This window comes from Lolium perenne, chromosome 6 (assembly GCF_019359855.2).
Source record: "Lolium perenne isolate Kyuss_39 chromosome 6, Kyuss_2.0, whole genome shotgun sequence".
NCBI lineage: Eukaryota > Viridiplantae > Streptophyta > Magnoliopsida > Poales > Poaceae > Lolium > Lolium perenne.
This window is the reverse complement of record NC_067249.2, coordinates 14,153,369-14,175,710: the sequence shown is the minus strand read 5'-3', so window position 1 is coordinate 14,175,710 and position 22,342 is coordinate 14,153,369. Positions and strand designations below refer to the sequence as shown.

Genomic DNA, 22,342 nt, shown 5'->3' with positions numbered 1-22,342 from the left:
TTGGGGAAAAGTACTTTGGTTGTGTTGTGCGGGTTCCACGTTGGCGCCGGAATCCCTGGTGTTGCGCCGCACTACATCCCGCCGCCATCAACCTTCAACGTGCTTCTTGGCTCCTCCTGGTTCGATAAACCTTGGTTTCTTTACGAGGGAAAACTTGCTGCTGTGCGCATCATACCTTCCTCTTGGGGTTGCCCAACGAACGTGTGAAATACACGCCATCAAGCATATTTTACGGCGCCGTTGCGAAGTGAGATCAAGACACGCTGCAAGGGGAGTCTCCACTTCTCAATCTCTTTACTTTGTTTTTGCCTTGCTTAGTTTTATTTACTACTTTGTTTGCTGCACTAAATCAAAATACAAAAAAATTAGTTGCTAGTTTTACTTTATTTGCTATCTTGTTTGCTATATCAAAAACACAAAAAAATTAGTTTACTTGCATTTACTTTATCTAGTTTGTTTTATTCTTGTTGCTAAAATGGCCAACGCTGAAAATACTAAGTTGTGTGACTTCACAACCACAAATAATAATGATTTCTTATGCACACCTATTGCTCCACCTGCTACTACAAAGCAGAATTCTTTGAAATTAAACCTGCTTTACTGAATCTTGTTATGCGAGAGCAATTTTCAGTGTTAGTTCGATGATGCTGCTGCCCATCTTAATAATTTTGTTGAACTATGTGAAATGCAAAAATATAAAGATGTAGATGGTGACATTATAAAATTAAAATTGTTCCCTTTCTCATTAAGAGGAAGAGCTAAAGATTGGTTGCTATCTCTGCCTAAGAATAGTATTGATTCATGGACTAAATGCAAGGATGCTTTTATTGGTAGATATTATCCCCCTGCTAAAATTATATCTTTGAGGAGTAGCATAATGAATTTTAAACAATTAGATACTGAACATGTTGCTCAAGCTTGGGAAAGAATGAAATCTCTGGTTAAAAATTGCCCAACCCATGGACTGACTACTTGGATGATCATCCAAACCTTCTATGCAGGACTAAATTTTTCTTCACGGAATTTATTGGATTCAGCTGCTGGAGGTACCTTTATGTCCATCACTCTTGGTGAAGCAACAAAGCTTCTTGATAATATGATGATCAATTACTCTGAATGGCACACGGAAAGAGCTCCACAAGGTAAGAAGGTAAATTCTGTCGAAGAAACCTCTTCCTTGAGTGATAAGATTGATGCTATTATGTCTATGCTTGTGAATGATAGGACTAATATCGATCCTAATAATGTTCCACTAGCTTCATTGGTTGCACAAGAAGAACATGTTGATGTTACTACAGCAAATGCCATTCAAGTTAGAATTAATGAGAATATAAGATTAATGGCTGAACTGCGTGCTAGGTGGGATAGAGAAGAAAATAAAAAACTAGCTAAAGAGAAGAATATAACTAAAGTTTGAACTATTACCACCACTAGTAATGCTAATGCTACACATGTTGCTGGACCTCCTACTAATACTAATAAAAGAATTGGTGTTAGCAATGTTTCCACTTCTAATGCAAAGCGCGAAAAACTGCCTGAAACTGCTAAAACTACTTTGAAACTGCTGTGATAAAGCTGCTGAAATTTTTTCCAACATTGGGGATGATGATCCCATTGCTTTAGATTATAATGGTTTGAATTTTGATGATTGCCACATCTCTGAAGTTATAAAGTTCTTGCAAAAACTTGCTAAAAGTCCTAACGCTAGTGCTATAAATTTGGCTTTCACGCATCATATTACAAATGCTCTCATAAAAGCTAGAGAGGAGAAACTAGAGCGTGAAGCCTCTATTCCTAAAAAGCTAGAGGATGGTTGGGAGCCCATAATTAAGATGAAGGTTAAAGATTTTGACTGTAATGCTTTATGTGATCTTGGTGCAAGTATTTCTGTTATGCCTAAGAAAATTTATAATATGCTTGACTTGCCACCACTGAAAAATTGTTATTTGGATGTTAATCTTGCTGATCATTCTACAAAGAAACCTTTGGGTAAAGTTGATAATGTTCATATTACCGTTAACAATAACCTTGTTCCCGTTGATTTTGTTGTCTTGGATATTGAATGCAATGCATCTTGTCCCATTATATTGGGAAGACCTTTTCTTCGAACTGTTGGTACTATTATTGATATGAAGGAAGGTAATATAAAATATCAATTTCCTCTCAAGAAAGGTATGGAACACTTCCCTAGAAAGATAATGAAGGTACCTTTTGATTCTATTATGAGAACAAATTATGATGTTGACACTTCATCTCTTGATAATACTTGATACACACTTTCTGCGCCTAGCTGAAAGGCGTTAAAGAAAAGCGCTTATGGGAGACAACCCATGTTTTTTACCTACAGTACTTTGTTTTTATTTTGTGTCTTGGAAGTTGTTTACTACTGTAGCAACCTCTCCTTATCTTAGTTTTGTGTTTTGTTGTGCCAAGTTAAGCCGTTGATAGAAAAGTAAGTACTAGATTTGGATTACTGCACAGTTCCAGATTTCTTTGCTGTCACGAATCTGGGTCCACCTCCCTGTAGGTAGCTCAGAAAATTAAGCCAATTTACGTGCATGATCCTCAGATATGTACGCAACTTTCATTAAATTTGAGCATTTTCATTTAAGCAAGTCTGGTGCCATTTTAAAATTCGTCAATACGAACTGTTCTGTTTTGACAGATTCTGCCTTTTATTTCGCATTGCCTCTTTTGCTATGTTGGATGAATTTCTTTGATCCACTAATGTCCAGTAGCATTATGCAATGTCCAGAAGTGTTAAGAATGATTGTGTCACCTCTGAATATGTCAATTTATATTGTGCACTAACCCTCTAATGAGTTGTTTCGAGTTTGGTGTGGAGGAAGTTTTCAAGGATCAAGAGAGGAGTATGATGCAACATGATCAAGGAGAGTGAAAGCTCTAAGCTTGGGGATGCCCCGGCGGTTCACCCCTGCATATATCAAGAAGACTCAAGCGTCTAAGCTTGGGGATGCCCAAGGCATCCCCTTCTTCATCGACAACATTATCAGGTTCCTCCCCTGAAACTATATTTTTATTCCATCACATCTTATGTGCTTTTTCTTGGAGCGTCGGTTTGTTTTTGTTTTTTGTTTTGTTTGAATAAAATGGATCCTAGCATTCACTTTATGGGAGAGAGACACGCTCCGCTGTAGCATATGGACAAGTATGTCCTTGGTTTCTACTCATAGTATTCATGGCGAAGTTTCTCCTTCGTTAAATTGTTATATGGTTGGAATTGGAAAATGATACATGTAGTAATTGCTATAAATGTCTTGGGTAATGTGATACTTGGCAATTGTTGTGCTCATGATTAAGCTCTTGCATCATATGCTTTGCACCCATTAATGAAGAAATACATAGAGCATGCTAAAATTTGGTTTGCATATTTGGTTTCTCTAAGGTCTAGATAATTTCTAGTATTGAGTTTGAACAACAAGGAAGACGGTGTAGAGTCTTATAATGTTTTCAATATGTCTTTTATGTGAGTTTTGCTGCACTGGTTCATCCTTGTGTTTGTTTCAAATAAGCCTTGCTAGCCTAAACCTTGTATCGAGAGGGAATACTTCTCATGCATCCAAAATACTTGAGCCAACCACTATGCCATTTGTGTCCACCATACCTACCTACTACATGGTATTTTCCGCCATTCCAAAGTAAATTGCTTGAGTGCTACCTTTAAAATTCCATCATTCACCTTTGCAATATATAGCTCATGGGACAAATAGCTTAAAAACTATTGTGGTATTGAATATGTAATTATGCACTTTATCTCTTATTAAGTTGCTTGTTGTGCGATAACAATGTTCACTGGGGACGCCATCAACTATTCATTGTTGAATTTCATGTGAGTTGCTATGCATGTCCGTCTTGTCTGAAGTAAGAGAGATCTACCACCTTATGGTTAAGCATGCATATGTTAGAGAAGAACATTGGGCCGCTAACTAAAGCCATGATCCATGGTGGAAGTTTCAGTTTTGGACATATATCCTCAATCTCAAATGAGAAAATTATTAATTGTTGTTATATGCTTATGCATAAAAGAGGAGTCCATTATCTGTTGTCTATGTTGTCCCGGTATGGATGTCTAAGTTGAAGAATAATCAATAGCGAGAAATCCAATGCGAGCTTTCTCCTTAGACCTTTGTACAGGCGGCATAGAGGTACCCCTTTGTGACACTTGGTTAAAACAATGCATTGTGATGATCCGGTAGTCCAAGCTAATTAGGACAAGGTGCGGGCACTATTAGTACACTATGCATGAGGCTTGCAACTTATAAGATATAATTTACATGATGCATATGCTTTATTACTACCGTTGACAAAATTGTTTCATGTTTTCAAAATCAAAGCTCTAGCACAAATATAGCAATCGATGCTTTTCCTCTATGGAGGACCATTCTTTTACTTTCAATGTTGAGTCAGTTCACCTATTTCTCTCCACCTCAAGAAGCAAACACTTGTGTGAACTGTGCATTGATTCCTACATACTTGCTTATTGCACTTATTAAATTACTCTATGTTGACAATATCCATGAGATATACATGTTACAAGTTGAAAGCAACCGCTGAAACTTAATCTTCTTTTGTGTTGCTTCAATGCCTTTACTTTGAATTATTGCTTTATGAGTTAACTCTTATGCAAGACTTATTGATGCTTGTCTTGAAGTGCTATTCATGAAAAGTCTTTGCTTTATGATTCACTTGTTTACTCATGTCATATACATTGTTTTGATCGCTGCATTCACTACATATGCTTTACAAATAGTATGATCAAGGTTATGATGGCATGTCACTCCAGAAATTATCTGTGTTATCGTTTTACCTGCTCGGGACGAGCAGAACTAAGCTTGGGGATGCTGATACGTCTCCGACGTATCGATAATTTCTTATGTTCCATGCCACATTATTGATGTTATCTACATGTTTTATGCACACTTTATGTCATATTCGTGCATTTTCTGGAACTAACCTATTAACAAGATGCCGAAGTGCCAGATGATGTTTTCTGCTGTTTTTAGTATCAGAAATCCTAGTAAGGTAATATTCTCGGAATTGGACGAAATCAAAGCCCAGGGGGCCTATTTTTCCACGAAGCTTCCAGAAGTCCGAAGGAGAGACGAAGAGGGGCGACGAGGGGCCACACCCTAGGGCGGCGCGGCCCCCCTTGGCCGCGCGGCCCGTGGTGTGGGGCCCCCGTGCCGCCTCTTGACCTGCCCTTCCGCCTACAAATAGCCTCCGTGACGAAACCCCCATGCACCGAGAGCCACGATACGGAAAACCTTCCCGGAGACGCCGCCAACGCCGATCCCATCTCGGGGGATCCAGGGAGATCGCCTCCGGCACCTGGGAGAGGGGAATCATCTCCCGGAGGACTCTACGCCGCCATGGTCGCCTCCGGTGTGATGTGTGAGTAGTCTACCCCTGGACTATGGGTCCATAGCAGTAGCTAGATGGTTGTCTTCTCCCCATTGTGCTATCATTGTCGGATCTTGTGAGCTGCCTAACATGATCAAGATCATCTATCCGTAATTCTATATGTTGCGTTTGTTGGGATCCGATGAATAGAGAATACTTGTTATGTTGATTATCAAAGTTATGCTTATGTGTTGTTTATGATCTTGCATGCTTTCCGTTACTAGTAGATGCTCTGGCCAAGTAGATGCTTGTAACTCCAAGAGGGAGTATTTATGCTCGATAGTGGGTTCATGCCTGCATTGACACAGGGACGATGTGAGAAAGTTCTAAGGTTGTGTTGTGCTGTTGCCACTAGGGATAAAACATTGATGCTATGTCTAAGGATGTAGTTGTTGATTACATTACGCACCATACTTAATGCAATTGTCTGTTGCTTTGCAACTTAATACTGGAGGGGGTTCGGATGATAACCTGAAGGTGGACTTTTTAGGCATAGATGCAGTTGGATGGCGGTCTATGTACTTTGTCGTAATGCCCAATTAAATCTCACTATACTCATCATGATATGTATGTGCATGGTCATGCTCTCTTTATTTGTCAATTGCCCAACTGTAATTTGTTCACCCAACATGCTGTTTGTCTTATGGGAGAGACACCTCTAGTGAACTGTGGACCCCGGTCCAATTCTCTTTACTGAAATACAATCTACTGCAATACTTGTTCTACTGTTTTCTGCAAACAATCATCTTCCACACAATACGGTTAATCCTTTGTTACAGCAAGCCGGTGAGATTGACAACCTCACTGTTTCGTTGGGGCAAAGTACTTTGGTTGTGTTGTGCAGGTTCCACGTTGGCGCCGGAATCCCTGGTGTTGCGCCGCACTACATCCCGCCGCCATCAACCTTCAACGTGCTTCTTGGCTCCTCCTGGTTCGATAAACCTTGGTTTCTTTCTGAGGGAAAACTTGCTGCTGTACGCATCATACCTTCCTCTTGGGGTTACCCAACGAACGTGTGAAATACACGCCATCAGGGTGTTGAACCATTGGCGGTTTACGCCATCCATCATGAGCGGCAGGTAGCGTGCCGCGAGCAACTCAGAATGGCCTTGGATGCCCATTGCCATGGCGTACGAATCGATCCAGACCGTGGGGTCAATGTGAGTATCGTACTTCTCAATGTCGCGGGGGTCCTTGAACCCTGCGGGGTACGGCTCGCCTCTTATCATCGGCCCGAAACAGGCGGGGCCGACTCGAGTGAACGCGCTTTGGCGTGGGGCTTCATCAGCGTAGCGGTCGTTCAGGCGGTTTCACGCTCGCCATTCTTGATCGTTGACGATGTGGGTGCGCGCGTCGACGGGTTGCCCGTTGGCGGCAACCATCACTCGCGCGGGGCGCGGCTCAATTCGATTGTTGGTCGAGTGGGCCGCGCGTGGTGCTGGCGGCGGACAGTTGTTGGCGTTGGCGACTGCGCAGTTTGCCGCTCCGGAAGACGCCGCGCGACTGGCGGATGTGCGCGAATAAAGTCGCCCTTGCGAGTCGGCGGTGGCGTGTTGCTGCTCCAAAGCCTTGGCTACCAGGGCCTTGGCGTGCTGGACGAGGATCGCGCCGTCTCCCGTTTCGGGGAGCCTCGTAAGAACGGCTTGGGCGGCCGCGACGTTGTCAGCTGGAGATGAGTGTAGTGGCAGGCCATTAGCGTCAACTTCCGCCCGAGGAACTTCGGGTGGTGGTGGTGGTGGTGGTGGCGGTGCTCCATGCGCCGTCCTATCGGCGGCGGCCCGACTTCCTTCCGGGGCGTCGGGATTCTGGACTCGGGCGATCCGAACTTCTCCGTCCGGGTCGTCAAAGTTGAGACGGGCGCTGGGTAAGTCGTGCGCGCGGGCACGCTCCATGCGCAGGCGATTGCGCTGCTAGCGATAGTGGGACACGGCTCTCACTTCGTCTTGCTCGAGGCAAAATTTCTGCCGTTCGGCGAGCTCCTTCTTCCTCTGCTCTTCGAGGGATGCCCGGTGCGCCTCGATCTCGGTTGCGGTGGCGGTTGCAGGGAGAGGAGTGGTGAAGGCGTCATTCGGAGGCTCCTCCTCGCCTCCCGCCATGAAGACGGCGGTTGGGTAGCGGTAGCGCGGGGCCTCGACGGAGTCCGAATCGGAATTGCTGCCGAAGAGAACGGAGTCATCCTCGAAGTCGCTTGGGTGAGAAACCAGGGAGATGGAGTCTTCAAACGATGCCGTGGCGATGGAGCCGGCGGTCGGGGACACAACGGTGGACCCGGCGACTGATGCCGTGGCGATGGAATTGGCGTCGAACGCCGCGACGATGGAGTCGGCGGCTGGGGTTGCAGCGACGGAGTTGGCGGCTGACGTCGTGATGATGGGATCGACGATCGGCGCCACGGCCGCCGAGTCGATGTCGTCCTCCAGGGCCGACTCGGCCTCCGCGTACACTTCGACTGTGACTGGGCGAGTGGCGGTGAGGAGTTGGCCCGGTGCGAAGGGGTCGTGCCATCGGTCGGGGCGGGGCTCGGTGGGGTCGCTGACGCCAGTGAGCCCAACGAAGAGGTTGATCGAGCCGATCGGCACCATCCAGGCGTTCTTGAGGGGTGATGAGGCGGGCCGGTAGGTGCTTGGCTGGATGTGGAAGAAGCTGTCGGTGGCGATCATCCTGCCGGAAGCGACCGGCCGCCGCACTGGCGAGTAGGGCCTCGCCGCAGCTCGGAGGCCTGATGTCCCATGCCCCACGGTGGGCGCCACTGTCGTGGATGTGACCACGGCAGATGCTACAGGGGGTAGCACTTCGTTGATGCGGGGGCAAGGGAACATTGCCATCTGCGGGTCGAGGTGCAAGAGACGCAAGGTTTTACCCAGGTTCAGCCCCTTTGTAGAGTAAAAGGCCTACGTCCTGCTAGATCTTATTGCTCAGTGGAGAATTATAATGGGGGGGGGGGCTCAGTCGGTGATGAGCCAAGAGCTTACAGGGGTGATACGTCTCCGACGTATCGATAATTTCTTGTGTTCCATGCCACATTATTGATGATATCTACATGTTTTATGCACACTTTATGTCATATTCGTGCATTTTCTGGAACTAACCTATTAACAAGATGCCGAAGTGCCGATTCTGTTTCTGCTGTTTTTGGTTTCAGAAATCCTAGTAACGAAATATTCTCGGAATTGGACGAAATCAATGCCCAGGGTCCTATTTTGCCACGAAGCTTCCAGAAGACCGAAGAGGAGACGAAGTGGGGCCACGAGGCGGCCAAACCCTAGGGCGGCGCGGCCTGGCCCTTGGCCGCGCCGACCTGTAGTGTGGGCCCCTCGTGTGGCCCCCTGACCTGCCCTTCCGCCTACTTAAAGCCTCCGTTGCGAAACCCCCAGTACCGAGAGCCACGATACGGAAAACCTTCCAGAGACGCCGCCGCCGCCAATCCCATCTCGGGGGATTCAGGAGATCGCCTCCGGCACCCTGCCGGAGAGGGGAATCATCTCCCGGAGGACTCTACGCCGCCATGGTCGCCTCCAGAGTGATGAGTGAGTAGTTCACCCCTGGACTATGGGTCCATAGCAGTAGCTAGATGGTTGTCTTCTCCCCATTGTGCTTAATTGTCGGGTCTTGTGAGCTGCCTAACATGATCAAGATCATCTATCTGTAATTCTATATGTTGCGTTTGTTGGGATCCGATGAATAGAGAATACTATGTTATGTTGATTATCAATTCATGTCTATGTGTTGTTTATGATCTTGCATGCTCTCCGTTACTAGTAGATGCTCTGGCCAAGTAGATGCTTGTAACTCCAAGAGGGAGTATTTATGCTCGATAGTGGGTTCATGTCTCCGTGAATCTGGGGGAGTGACAGAAACCTCGAAGATTATGGATGTGCTGTTGCCACTAGGGATAAAACATTGGTGCTATGTTCGAGGATGTAGTTACTGATTACATTACGCGCAATACTTAATGCAATTGTCTGTTGTTTTCAACTTAATACTGGAGGGGGTTCGGATGATAACCTGAAGGTGGACTTTTTAGGCATAGATGCATGCTTGATAGCGGTCTATGTACTTTGTCGTAATGCCCAATTAAATCTCACTATACTCATCATAATATGTATGTGCATTGTTATGCCCTCTTTATTTGTCAATTGCCCAACTGTAATTTGTTCACCCAACATGCTGTTTATCTTATGAGAGAGACACCTCTAGTGAACTGTGGACCCCGGTCCAATTCTCTATACTGAAATACAATCTCTTGCCATCTTGTTCTCTTGTTTTACGCAAACAATCATCATCCACACTATACGTCTAATCCTTTGTTATAGCAAGCCGGTGAGATTGACAACCTCACTGTTTCGTTGGGGCAAAGTACTTTGGTTGTGTTGTGCAGGTTCCACGTTGGCGCTGGAATCTCTGGTGTTGCGCCGCACTACATTCCGCCGCCATCAACCTTCAACATGCTTCTTGACTCCTACTGGTTCGATTAAACCTTGGTTTCTTACTGAGGGAAACTTGCCGCTGTGCGCATCACACCTTCCTCTTGGGGTTCCCAACGGACGTGTCAACTACACGCATCAAGCAAATTTCTGGCGCCGTTGCCGGGGAGATCAAGACACGCTGCAAGGGGAGTCTCCACTTCCCAATCTCTTTACTTTGTTTTTGTCTTGCTTAGTTTATTTACTATTTTGTTCGCTGCACTAAATCAAAATACAAAAAAGTTAGTTGCTAGTTTTACTTTATTTGCTATCTTGTTTGCTATATCAAAAACACAAAAAAATTAGTTACTTGCATTTACTTTATCTAGTTTGCTTTATTTACTGTTGCTAAAATGAGTAATCCTGAAGTTGAAGTTCGTACGTTTAAGCAACGAGGGGAGAATGTTTAAGAGATGCTTGGTATAGAATTAGTGATGCTCATAATAGGTGCATTAAGAAACACTCCACCACTATCCTACTCAGGAATTTTTATGTTGGTATCTCTAGCTGGAATAGGTATGTTCTTGATAGTCTCGCGAAGGGTAACTTCCTAAGTACTCCTGCATTAGAAGCTAGCTGCATTATTGAGAGTCTATTTGGAATACCCCCTGTCGATGAAGTTAAAACTGAAATCTCTCTTGAAGATGTTATGAAAAAATTGGAAACCATTGAGAAATTTTTTCCAAGTATTGAAGCTAAATTGGAAATGTTACTTGATAAAACTGATGAACTTGATAAATCCTTAGGAGGAATTGATGAAAGAATTAGTGTCCTAGGAACTTATGTTGTCCATGATGATCAAAGCAATAGGATTGACGAACTTGAAAAAGCTATGGGAACCTTGGGTTCAACATTTTCTTCTCTTAAATATAAGGAGAAAGCTTACGTGGGTAAGGAGCAAAAGTTTATGTATGTCTCTAAAGTGCCTAAACCAAAGAAGTATTATTATAGGCCTCAAATTGACAAAGCCCTTAGTACCACTACGGATGGGGGAGCTCGTGATAACGATGCTCCATCTCTTGATAATACTTGATTTACACTTTCTGCGCCTAGCTGAAAGGCGTTAAAGAAAAGCGCTTATGGGAGACAATCCATGTTTTTTACTACAGTACTTTGTTTTTATTTTGTGTCTTGGAAGTTGTTTACTACTGTAGCAACCTCTCCTTATCTTAGTTTAGTGTTTTGTTGTGCCAAGTAAAGTCGTTGATAGTAAAGTTCATACTAGATTTGGATTACTGCGCAGAAACAGATTTCTTTGCTGTCACGAATCTGGGCTGTTTTCTCTGTAGGTAACTCAGAAAATTATGCCAATTTACGTGAGTGATCCTCAGATACGTACGCAACCTTCATTAAATTTGAGCATTTTCATTTGAGCAAGTCTGGTGCCTCGATAAAATTCATCAATACGAACTGTTCTGTTTTTGACAGATTCTGCCTTTTATTTCGCATTGCCTCTTTTGCTATGTTGGATGAATTTATTTGATCCATTAATGTCCAGTAGCTTTATGCAATGTCCAGAAGTGTTAAGAATGATTATGTCACCTCTGAACATGTATATTTTGATTGTGCACTAACCCTCTAATGAGTTGTTCTAAGTTTGGTGTGGAGGAAGTTTTCAAGGATCAAGAGAGGAGTATGATGCAATATGATCAAGGAGAGTGAAAGCTCTAAGCTTGGGGATGCCCCGGTGGTTCACCCCTGCATATTCTAAGAAGACTCAAGCGTCTAAGCTTGGGGATGCCCAAGGCATCCCCTTCTTCATCGACAACATTATCAGGTTTCTCCCCTGAAACTATATTTTTATTCCATCACATCTTATGTGCTATGCTTGGAGCGTCGGTTTGTTTTTGTTTTTTGTTTTGTTTGAATAAAATGGATTCTAGCATTCACTTTGTGGGAGAGAGACACGCTCCGCTGTTGCATATGGACAAGTATGTCCTTAGGCTTTACTCATAGTATTCATGGCGAAGTTTCTTCTTCGTTAAATTGTTATATGGTTGGAATTGGAAAATGATACATGTAGTAATTGCTATAATGTCTTGGATAATGTGATACTTGGCAATTGTTGTGCTCATGTTTAAGCTTCTTGCATCATATACTTTGCACCCATTAATGAAGAAATACATAGAGCATGCTAAAATTTGGTTTGCATATTTGGTCTCTCTAAGGTCTAGATAATATCTAGTATTGAGTTTGAACAACAAGGAAGACGGTGTAGAGTCTTATAATGTTTTCAATATGTCTTTTATGTGAGTTTTGCTGCACCGGTTCATCCTTGTGTTTGTTTCAAATAGCCTTGCTAGCCTAAACCTTGTATCGAGAGGGAATACCTCTCATGCATCCAAAATACTTGAGCCAACCACTATGCCATTTGTGTCCATCATACCTACCTACTACATGGTATTTCTCCGCCATTCCAAAGTAAATTGCTTGAGTGCTACCTTTAAATTTCCACTCTTCACCTTTACAATATATAGCTCATGGGACAAATAGCTTAAAAACTATTGTGGTATTGAATATGTACTTATGCACTTTATCTCTTGTTAAGTTGCTTGTTGTACGATAACCATGTTTCTGGGGACGCCATCAACTATTCTTTGTTGAATATCATGTGAGTTGCTATGCATGTCCGTCTTGTCTGAAGTAAAAGAGATCTACCACCCTATGGTTAAGCATGCATATTGTTAGAGAAGAACATTGGGCCGCTAACTAAAGCCATGATTCATGGTGGAAGTTTCAGTTTTGGACATATATCCTCAATCTCATATGAGAATAATAATTGTTGCCATGTGCTTATGCATTAAAGAGGAGTCCATTATCTGTTGTCCATGTTGTTCCGGTATGGATGTCTAAGTTGAGAATAATCAAAAGCGAGAAATCCAAAATGCGAGCTTTCTCCTTAGACCTTTGTACAGGCGGCATGGAGGTACCCCATTGTGACACTTGGTTAAAACATGTGTATTGCGATGATCCGGTAGTCCAAGCTAATTAGGACAAGGTGCGGGCACTATTAGTATACTATGCATGAGGCTTGCAACTTGTAAGATATAATTTACATAACTCATATGCTTTATTACTACCGTTGACAAAATTGTTTCATGTTTTCAAAATAAAAGCTCTAGCACAAATATAGCAATCGATGCTTTCCTTTTTGAAGGACCATTCTTTTTACTTTTATGTTGAGTCAGTTCACCTATTTCTCTCCACCTCAAGAAGCAAACACTTGTGTGAACTGTGCATTGATTCCTACATACTTACATATTGCACTTATTATATTACTCTATGTTGACGATTATCCATGAGATATACATGTTATAAGTTGAAAGCAACCGCTGAAACTTAATCTTCCTTTGTGTTGCTTCAATACCTTTACTTTGATTTATTGCTTTATGAGTTAACTCTTATGCAAGACTTATTGATGCTTGTCTTGAAGTACTATTCATGAAAAGTCTTTGCTATATGATTCACTTGTTTACTCATGTCATTTACATTGTTTTGATCGCTGCATTCATTACATATGTTTACAAATAGTATGATCAAGGTTATGATGGCATGTCACTCCAGAAATTATCTTTGTTATCGTTTTACCTGCTCGGGACGAGCAGAACTAAGCTTGGGGATGCTGATACGTCTCCGACGTATCGATAATTTCTTGTGTTCCATGCCACATTATTGATGATATCTACATGTTTTATGCACACTTTATGTCATATTCGTGCATTTTCTGGAACTAACCTATTAACAAGATGCCGAAGTGCCAGTTGCTGTTTTCTGCTGTTTTTGGTTTCAGAAATCCTAGTAACGAAATATTCTCGGAATTGGGCGAAATCAATGCCTAGGGTCCTATTTTGCCACGAAGCCTCCAGAAGACCGAAGAGGAGACGAAGTGGGGCCACGAGGCGGCCAAACCCTAGGGCGGCACGGCCTGGCCCTTGGTCGCGCCGACCTGTAGTGTGGGCCCCTCGTGTGGCCCCCTGACCTGCCCTTCCGCCTACTTAAAGCCTCCGTCGCGAAACCCCCAGTACCGAGAGCCACGATACGGAAAACCTTCCAGAGACGCCGCCGCCGCCAATCCCATCTCGGGGGATTCAGGAGATCGCCTCCGGCACCTCGCCGGGAGAGGGGAATCATCTCCCGGAGGACTCTACGCCGCCATGGTCGCCTCCGGAGTGATGAGTGAGTAGTTCACCCCTGGACTATGGGTCCATAGCAGTAGCTAGATGGTTGTCTTCTCCCCATTGTGCTTAATTGTCGGGTCTTGTGAGCTGCCTAACATGATCAAGATCATCTATCTGTAATTCTATATGTTGCGTTTGTTGGGATCCGATGAATAGAGAATACTATGTTATGTTGATTATCAATTCATGTCTATGTGTTGTTTATGATCTTGCATGCTCTTCGTTACTAGTAGATGCTCTGGCCAAGTAGATGCTTGTAACCCCAAGAGGGAGTATTTATGCTCGATAGTGGGTTCATGTCTCCGTGAATCTGGGGGAGTGACAGAAACCTCTAAGATTATGGATGTGCTGTTGCCACTAGGGATAAAACATTGGTGCTATGTTCGAGGATGTAGTTACTGATTACATTACGCGCAATACTTAATGCAATTGTCTGTTGTTTTCAACTTAATACTGGAGGGGGTTCGGATGATAACCTGAAGGTGGACTTTTTAGGCATAGATGCATGCTTGATAGCGGTCTATGTACTTTGTCGTAATGCCCAATTAAATCTCACTATACTCATCATAATATGTATGTGCATTGTTATGCCCTCTTTATTTGTCAATTGCCTAACTGTAATTTGTTCACCCAACATGCTGTTTATCTTATGGGAGAGACACCTCTAGTGAACTGTGGACCCCGGTCCAATTCTCTATACTGAAATACAATCTACTGCAATACTGTTCTACTGTTTTCTGCAAACAATCATCATCCACACTATACGTCTAATCCTTTGTTACAGCAAGCCGGTGAAATTGACAACCTCACTGTTTCGTTGGGGCAAAGTACTTTGGTTGTGTTGTGCAGGTTCCACGTTGGCGCCGGAATCTCTGGTGTTGCGCCGCACTACATTCCGCCGCCATCAACCTTCAACGTGCTTCTTGACTCCTACTGGTTCGATTAAACCTTGGTTTCTTACTGAGGGAAACTTGCCGCTGTGCGCATCACACCTTCCTCTTGGGGTTCCCAACGGACGTGTCAACTACACGCATCAAGGGGGAGATTGGATCTTAGATGTCGTGCCTTCTAGGGTTTAGCCCGGGGGTTTATATATCCACCCCCGGCCTAGGGTTACAAGGAGATAACTCCGAATCATATCAGTTGCTACTAATCCGGGATACATCACCCTTCTACAAGCAATCTTCTTATCCGGCCGTACAGATCTCCTCCTTGGGTCTTCGGCCCAATCGCCTTCGGGTCCAGTCGGCTAGGCGACTGGCGGTCTTCCTAGGCCTTCGTCCTCATGGCGAGTGGGACTGGCGACCCACCCCCTACGGGCATATCCCCATCACACCTAATGTCCTAACTCAAGATAAATACTATAAAGATCTCTAATATTTTTGTTGTTTTCCATTAAGCCTAACTAGTGAATAAAAAAAAGAAACAAAAAGATACAATTGCAGAATCTAAAGGAAATAGCTTCGAGCACTCACACACCGGCAACAGTGCTAGGAAATAGCTTAGTAGTCGGAGGATGTGAATACCTTTTACCTTACCTCCCCGGCAACGGCGCCAGAAAATAGCTTGATGTCTACTCACGCTTCTATTCCTGTAGACAGTGTTGGGCCTCCAAGAGCAGAGGTTTATAGAACAGCAGCAAGTTTCCTTTAAGTGAATCACCCAAGGTTTATCGAACTCAGGGAGGTAGAGGTCAAAGATATCCCTCTCAAGCAACCCAGCAATTAAGATACAAGAAGTCTCTTGTGTCCCCAACACACCTAATATACTTGTCAGATGTATAGGTGCACTAGTTCGGCGAAGAGATAGTGAAATACAAGTAATATGGATGATTGTAAGTAGTAATTGCAATCTGAAATATAAATGGCAGCAAGCGAACATGTAACATAACTTGTTGGAAACGGTGTTTCAATGCTTAGAAACAAGGCCTAGGGATCATACTTTCACTAGTGGACACTCTCAACAATGATCACATAAATAAATAACTTCTCTTCACTTGTGCTACTCTTAAACACCCTCTTGTTGGATAACAAACACCATTCATTGTGTAGGGCTACAAAAGCACACCTCAAACCGGAGTAAACAAGCTCCACAACGTCCGGAGTTCATATTAAAGTAACCTCAGTGCATAATAGACCATTGCAATTTAGATCGAGTACTAACATAGCATACACGCTGTCACCAACAGCTATGAAAGGGGGAATAGATCACATCAATACTATCATAGTAATAGTTAACTTCATAATCTACAAGAGATTACAATCATAACCTACGCCAAGTACTACATCATGCACACACTGTCAACTTTACATCATGGAGGAGGAATAGACTACTTTAATAACATCACTAGAGCAGCACATAGATTAATAGTGATACAAAGCTCATGATCACATAAAGATCACACCATGGGAGAGAGAGATGAACCACATAGCTACAGGTAGAGTCCTCAGCCTCGGGGGAGAACTACTCCTCCTCATCATGGGAGACAGCAATGGCGATGAAGATGGCGGTGGTGTCGATGGAGATGACTCCGGGGGCAATTCCCCGTCCCGGCGGCGTGCCGGAACAGAGATTTTGTACCCCGAAACTTGTCTTCGCGATGGCGGCGGCTACGGAACTCTTTCTTGGAATATCGTCGATTGTGGTAGGGTTTTCGCGACGGACAGAATATATAGGCGAAAGGGCGGAGTCGGAGGAGTCCCAGGGTGCCCTCACCACATGGCGGCGCGGCCAGGGTTGGGCCCGCGCCCCCCTATGGTGTGGGGACCCCTTGGCCCCCCTCCGGCCCTTCTCTGGCTCTCCAGGTCCGTCTCGGCAAAATATTAACTTCCGTCTTCGTGGGGTCCAATTCCGAGAATATTTCATGTGTAGAATTTTTGAAACCAAAAACAGCAGAAAACAGGAACTGGCACTTCGGCATCTTGTTAATAGGTTAGTTCCGGAAAATGCATAAAAACGATATAAAGTGTATATAAAACATGTGAGTATTGTCATAAAACTAGCATGGAACATAAGAAATTATAGATACGTTTGAGACGTATCAAGGGACAACCCAGCTCGAGGAGTCGCTGGAGTAGTTGAACGGCCTTGGTCCGCCGAGACCCAGCACCGTCACTGCACCATCGACATAATCGAAGGGCAGCGCGCATCCGAGACCACACAACGCACCGACACCACCTGTGTCGATGGTGTGGCCGAAAGGTTGCGCGCGGCCGAGACGACGCATGTGTGCCACCGGCTGGAGTCGAAGGGCATCAAAAGGCAGAGACACCCATAGATAGTGATAAAATCTCTCGTATAATTTTATGGTCGCATCGATCTAATACAACGTACCACATAGATGTTCTATCCCTTGATGATACGGTGTAGCACACTAGCACATCGAATTGACAAAGTGTGAGAGGTAACTTATATTTTGTTGTATCAGGAAATCTCCAAGATGTCGCGAAAGGCTATGGAACCAAACCAGAAGCGACAAAGGAAAGCTCTAGCATGCATGACCAACATCTCGAGGCATTACGAGCCTTGGTTCAGGGTGATAGTGTGTAATCTGCCTCCAAGGGTGAATAGCTCTGAGCTGCAACTCTTGTTCAGCTTTAGATAACAATCTACTGGCGAACACCACTTCTCCCAATCTTATTTCTCTTTGTTCTTGTTCTTACCAAAATGCTCCGGATATTCATCAGTTTGACAAACCGAGCGGCAGAGAATTTCTTCAGCATTCACAGGCAATTCGCCTTCTCTAACCTTCTTCCGGTTATTACTCTAGTGCCACCACAAATTAAGAATCTTTTAGTGCAATCAATAGCCCCGCCAGGATGGAAAAGCTCCCTCTGTGGTTTACGGGAGGATTCTTCCGGGTTGTGGTTTACGGGCTGACGTGTTGTTCGGATGAGTGGTTCACGATCCTAAAAACAAGGGAAGGAAAAAATCTACCCAATTATGTGCCTCCACCTCATTCCATAAATTGTTTTATGTAAGTGTTTCCCATAAGTGTAGCATTGCCGCTCTGTTGCCCATACATGCATGGAAGACACAATCACGATGATGTACTACACAGCATGGGGGCACAATAAAGAAAGCAGAAATTACAATTACTCTATTTACCTTGTCAGAATTTACAATTATTTCTCTTCTTTTTTTCTGCTTAGAATTACAATTATTTCTCGCAAGGTACGTACACCTAACTAAAAGGTCCAATATCACGGACTGAATCGGTATGGTGGCAGGCTGGGCGTACGTATTCGATCGGAATACGGCCGGTGTCGTAAGGTAAGACCCATCTTTTATACGTATTATATATCCAACTCTGACCTAACTTTTGCGACCAACAAGATTTTGAGAGTACATAGTCGGTTTCGCATCCCCTGGTAAGCCGATCGGACATGGCGACGATGACGCGGAACAAGAAGACGGCAAGGACCGTGTTGTCCATGCTGCCTGAGGAGATGGAGTTGGAGGTGCTCACGCGTCTGCCCGCGAAATCCATCCTCCGCTTCAGCGCTGTGTGCCGCCGCTGGGCGGCGCTGCTATCCTCAGATGAGTTCTGCTCGACGTGGACGAAGCTTGCGGAGTCGACGACGACGGAGATGGAGCCAGCGGCTCAGCTGCTGTTCCTCTCCTTGCCGTCATGCAACGCCGGGGAGCCGACGGAGCTGCGCACCGGAGGCGGCACGCAGCTTTTCACCCTCGATGACGCGCGAAGGAAGTTCGTGGCCATATCGCCGGCGCCGTGCCACGGCCTCAGCCTCCTGCACAAGCCCCTGTCGATGTCAGAACCCTACCATGTCCTCAACGCGACCACGCGAGCGAGCGCCAAGTTACCGCCGCCGCCTTCTTGCCGGGGTAACTGGGCGGCGCTCTATCCATCGACCGCCGGCCTCGGGTTCGACGCCAGGGCCAAGACGCACAAGGTGGTGCGGCTGTTCAACGGTTCCGGCGAGCGCTCCGGAGACAAATCCCCCACGATCAAGTGCGAGCTGTACACCCTCGGCAGCGGCCCAGCTGACCGCCGCTGGAGACCACCCTCCCCCGGCGGCGTCGTGCCTTCCACGCTCGCCGGGCCTGAGCTGCTGACGGCGACCAAGGACAACCTGGAACCAGTTTTCGTGGACGGTTTTCTCCACTGGCTCGTCAACCCGACCATGCCTGAGAGCATGCCTGTGGCGGTGCTGTCTTTCTCCGTCGCGGACGAGACCTTTGGCTGCTGGGTCCGGCCACCGCCCTTCGACTGGGACGGCAGAGGAACGGCGCACCTGACAGAACTCGATGGCAGGCTGTGCATGGTCCGGGACCTTCGTCATAACTCTGCTGGTCTGCTGGAGATCTGGAAGTACGGCAATGGTGGTGACTGCTGGTCGCTGGAGCTTCGCATCGATTTGGCATTGGCAGCGCAGCATGTTGGAAGAGATGATCTGACTGGGCCACGGCATGTCAGAGTGTTGGGAAAGAAGAACAGGGTGATTTTCATTGCCACGTCCAAAGGCAAGGTGGTCACCTATGATCCCGTGTGTGGAGCTCTAGTAACCATATTTCAACTTGGAGGAGAAACAAGTCGTGCTGAAACTAGGCTATCTCTCTCAAGAGTCTCTTTGTTTAAACACAGCCTTGCTACAGTGTATTAGAAAAAAACAACTGAACTGATTTCAAATGCATGGAGTTATTGCTACGATCTTGTGATTTTGATCAAATTCATCATCCGTTGGCCTGCTTCTTGCTTACAATCTCCAAGAGCAAACAATTAATCTTACCGGTGGATGTCCGTATTTATATGGATCTCAAACACAAGAGTTTGCCCTCCGGTGAACTTGAACCTATGAAAGCTAAAAGGCTGCTAGTTTTATTGTACATGTTAGTATGCAAGTGTCATATTTAGTACTCCCTCTGTTCCATATTAGATGTCGCTGATTTGGATGTATGTAGACACATTTTATGTACGGATTTTGTTTCTTCATCACGGGCTCGAGCGAAACCGTGAGAAATGACGGTGAGAGTTGAGACGCAATTGCACAAATCAGGAATGACATGTGGGGTCTAGGCGCAGATAACACGATCGTCCACAAAAAATGTGTCAAACGGGGCTAGAATGGGCCTTCCCAACCTAGAAAATACACCCGTGAATGTCATAGAAAACTAGGCCGACGAGCCTCCCATCAACCACATGATGAAATCCACGACGAAAATAGGTCAAAAATGTCACGGGCAACCGGGATGGAGTGCCTGTTGACACCTCGGAATCCTTGAAAGCCATGACATTTGTTTGAACATCACGGTCCACCGTTTTTTTTTTGTAGTATGATGTCATGTGGTTATTGAAGCTAGGAGCATAGGAGACATGATAACTAAGGGTCCTTCTTACACATAAGGTAGGACTACCATGCATCGTAGAACAATTGTAAACTATTTGTTGGAGTGGATAGCTTCCACATGTTGTGTGCACTCATCAATGTGGCACAAATTAATAGTTGAAGAGACATACAATCTTGTTCTTTGTTACTCTTCCCCGATTTAGTAGAACCGATCACTTTAAGTAATGATTTTAGGGAAATGCTTGAAAGGAAGTGCGTCACTTCCTTGAAAAATATAGTTTGAACTTGTGTAATGGTAGACGTCTGACTTGTATAAGAAAACAATGGCAATCATTTCTTAGGGATGTGCAGATGAGAGTGTGATGAGAGAGAGAAAAGTTTTTCTTGACCAACGAACATTCTAGTTGCAGGCTTGGCTATTTTCTCCACAAAGTTGAAGTCTGGAAACAGTGAACACATGAAGTATTTATACTCTTAATAACAAAGAAAAGTGAAATATTAAAAAAAAGACACGCTCTTCTCAAGGCGGCAAGTTTACAGAAAAATAACAAAATAAAAAGGTGACAAAAATCTGGAGGTGCGGGGAATCGAACCCCGTGCCTCTCGCATGCGAAGCGAGCGCTCTACCATATGAGCTACACCCCCTATCGACGTGAGAATTTGGGTGCCTTACTCTATATAACAAAAACTTGCATCTGTCGCTGGAGAAGACGGCTGGGCTCGTCGCCATCGAGGTGGCACACGGCCCGGCCCGTTGCCAATCCAAATCCCGCAGGCCCACCACTAATCTCCGCCGCCTCCTTCATCCTCTCCTTCTCTTCTCCTTTCCGTCCCCGAATCCACTCCCAGCGCCTCCGCAGCTCAGCTCAGGTGAGCACCCTCCTCGCCGGAGACGGCATCCGCCGCTCTCCTCCTTCTACTTACAGCTACCGCCGCTCTCCTTCTTCCTCCCCGCGCGATTGCTCACCGCTCGCCGTTTCTCCAGCAGGACCACGAGGAGGACGAGAGCTTCTTTCCTTCCGTCCACACCGGGGAGAGCCATGTCCGGCGAGCCGCGCGAGGAGGAGGAGAACGCCGCCGAGCTCAAGATCGGCGAAGGTGCGCCCTACCCCCCTCCCTCCTCCCCTCCCTAGGGTTCACCCCCAAACCCCTTCCCCAGCGAGATCCGCCTAACCCTTGATCCGGGCTTGCAGAGTTCCTCAAGGCCAAGTGCCTGATGAACTGCGAGGTGGCCATCATCCTGGAGCACAAGTACGAGCAGCTGCAGCACATGTCCTCCGACGGCGGCGCCGACCAGGTCTCGCAGGTCTTCGAGAAGTCGCAGGGCTACGTCAAGCGCTTCAGCCGCTACAAGAACCCCGACGCCGTGCGCCAGGTGCGCGAGACGCTCTCGCGATACAGCCTCCACGAGTTCGAGCTCTGCACGCTCGGGAACCTCTGCCCCGACACCGCCGACGAGGCCAGGGCGCTGGTCCCGTCCCTCGTGCCCGGGGGAAGGTTCCAGGGCGACGAGAGGATCGACAAGATGCTCAACGACCTCTCGCTCATCAAGAAGTTCGAGTAGCACCTCAGTGTAGTAGTATATCAATTAAGGTCACATGATGATGTGCTAGTAACTACTGGTAGCTTAATCTTCGCATTATCTCCTTTGGAATCATCATAATATGACCGACCTTTTGGGTGTCTGTTAATGTACCGAGTTAAAACCAACCTTGTTGCTACCGTCTTGTGATTCTGATAATCATGTGGAAGAGTTAGTTGCTTGCAGGCTACTCAAATTCATCACCTGTTTGGTGTCTCTTTGGGCTGCTTCTTGTTTACAATCTCCAGGAGCAGGCATATACTTTTACCAGTTTTGTTCACAATAGCCTGCCTGCCTGCCTTAGTTTTGTACTGACTGATCAACGATGGAGGCTACAAGGAAAATAACAAGCCAAATCACAATTGGTGCAGGTGAGTTTTTGGTTTTAGT

At 45.5% G+C, this 22,342-nt stretch overlaps 2 protein-coding genes and 1 non-coding gene across 3 annotated transcripts; 2 read left to right on the top strand and 1 right to left on the bottom strand.

Moving 5' to 3' along the window:
- Window positions 1-18,447: 18,447 nt before the first annotated feature.
- Window positions 18,448-19,686, top strand: LOC127310759 (F-box/LRR-repeat/kelch-repeat protein At1g09650-like). The gene has a single exon (XM_051341404.1). It carries the CDS (start codon window positions 18,448-18,450, stop codon window positions 19,684-19,686), a length of 1,239 nt encoding a protein of 412 aa, XP_051197364.1.
- A 1,256-nt stretch (window positions 19,687-20,942) lies between these two features.
- On the bottom strand, window positions 20,943-21,015 carry TRNAA-CGC (transfer RNA alanine (anticodon CGC)). The gene has a single exon. It is a non-coding gene; the product is annotated as a tRNA-Ala (tRNA).
- Window positions 21,016-21,336: 321 nt separating this feature from the next.
- On the top strand, window positions 21,337-22,080 carry LOC127308805 (DNA-directed RNA polymerase II subunit 4). Its single transcript, XM_051339706.2, has 2 exons — window positions 21,337-21,468; window positions 21,564-22,080. The coding sequence occupies exons 1-2, from the start codon at window positions 21,411-21,413 to the stop codon at window positions 21,932-21,934; spliced, it is 429 nt and encodes a 142-aa protein (XP_051195666.1). The 5' UTR covers window positions 21,337-21,410; the 3' UTR covers window positions 21,935-22,080.
- Window positions 22,081-22,342: the final 262 nt, after the last annotated feature.

Bases quoted from the DNA above. Each gene is read 5' to 3' on its own strand.
- LOC127310759 (XM_051341404.1), top strand. From the start codon at position 18,448: ATGGCGACGATGACGCGGAACAAGAAGACGGCAAGGACCGTGTTGTCC.
- LOC127308805 (XM_051339706.2), top strand. From the start codon at position 21,411: ATGTCCGGCGAGCCGCGCGAGGAGGAGGAGAACGCCGCCGAGCTCAAG. The intron at 21,469-21,563 runs GTGCGCCCTACC...CCGGGCTTGCAG, and splicing joins CGAGCTCAAGATCGGCGAAG to AGTTCCTCAAGGCCAAGTGC.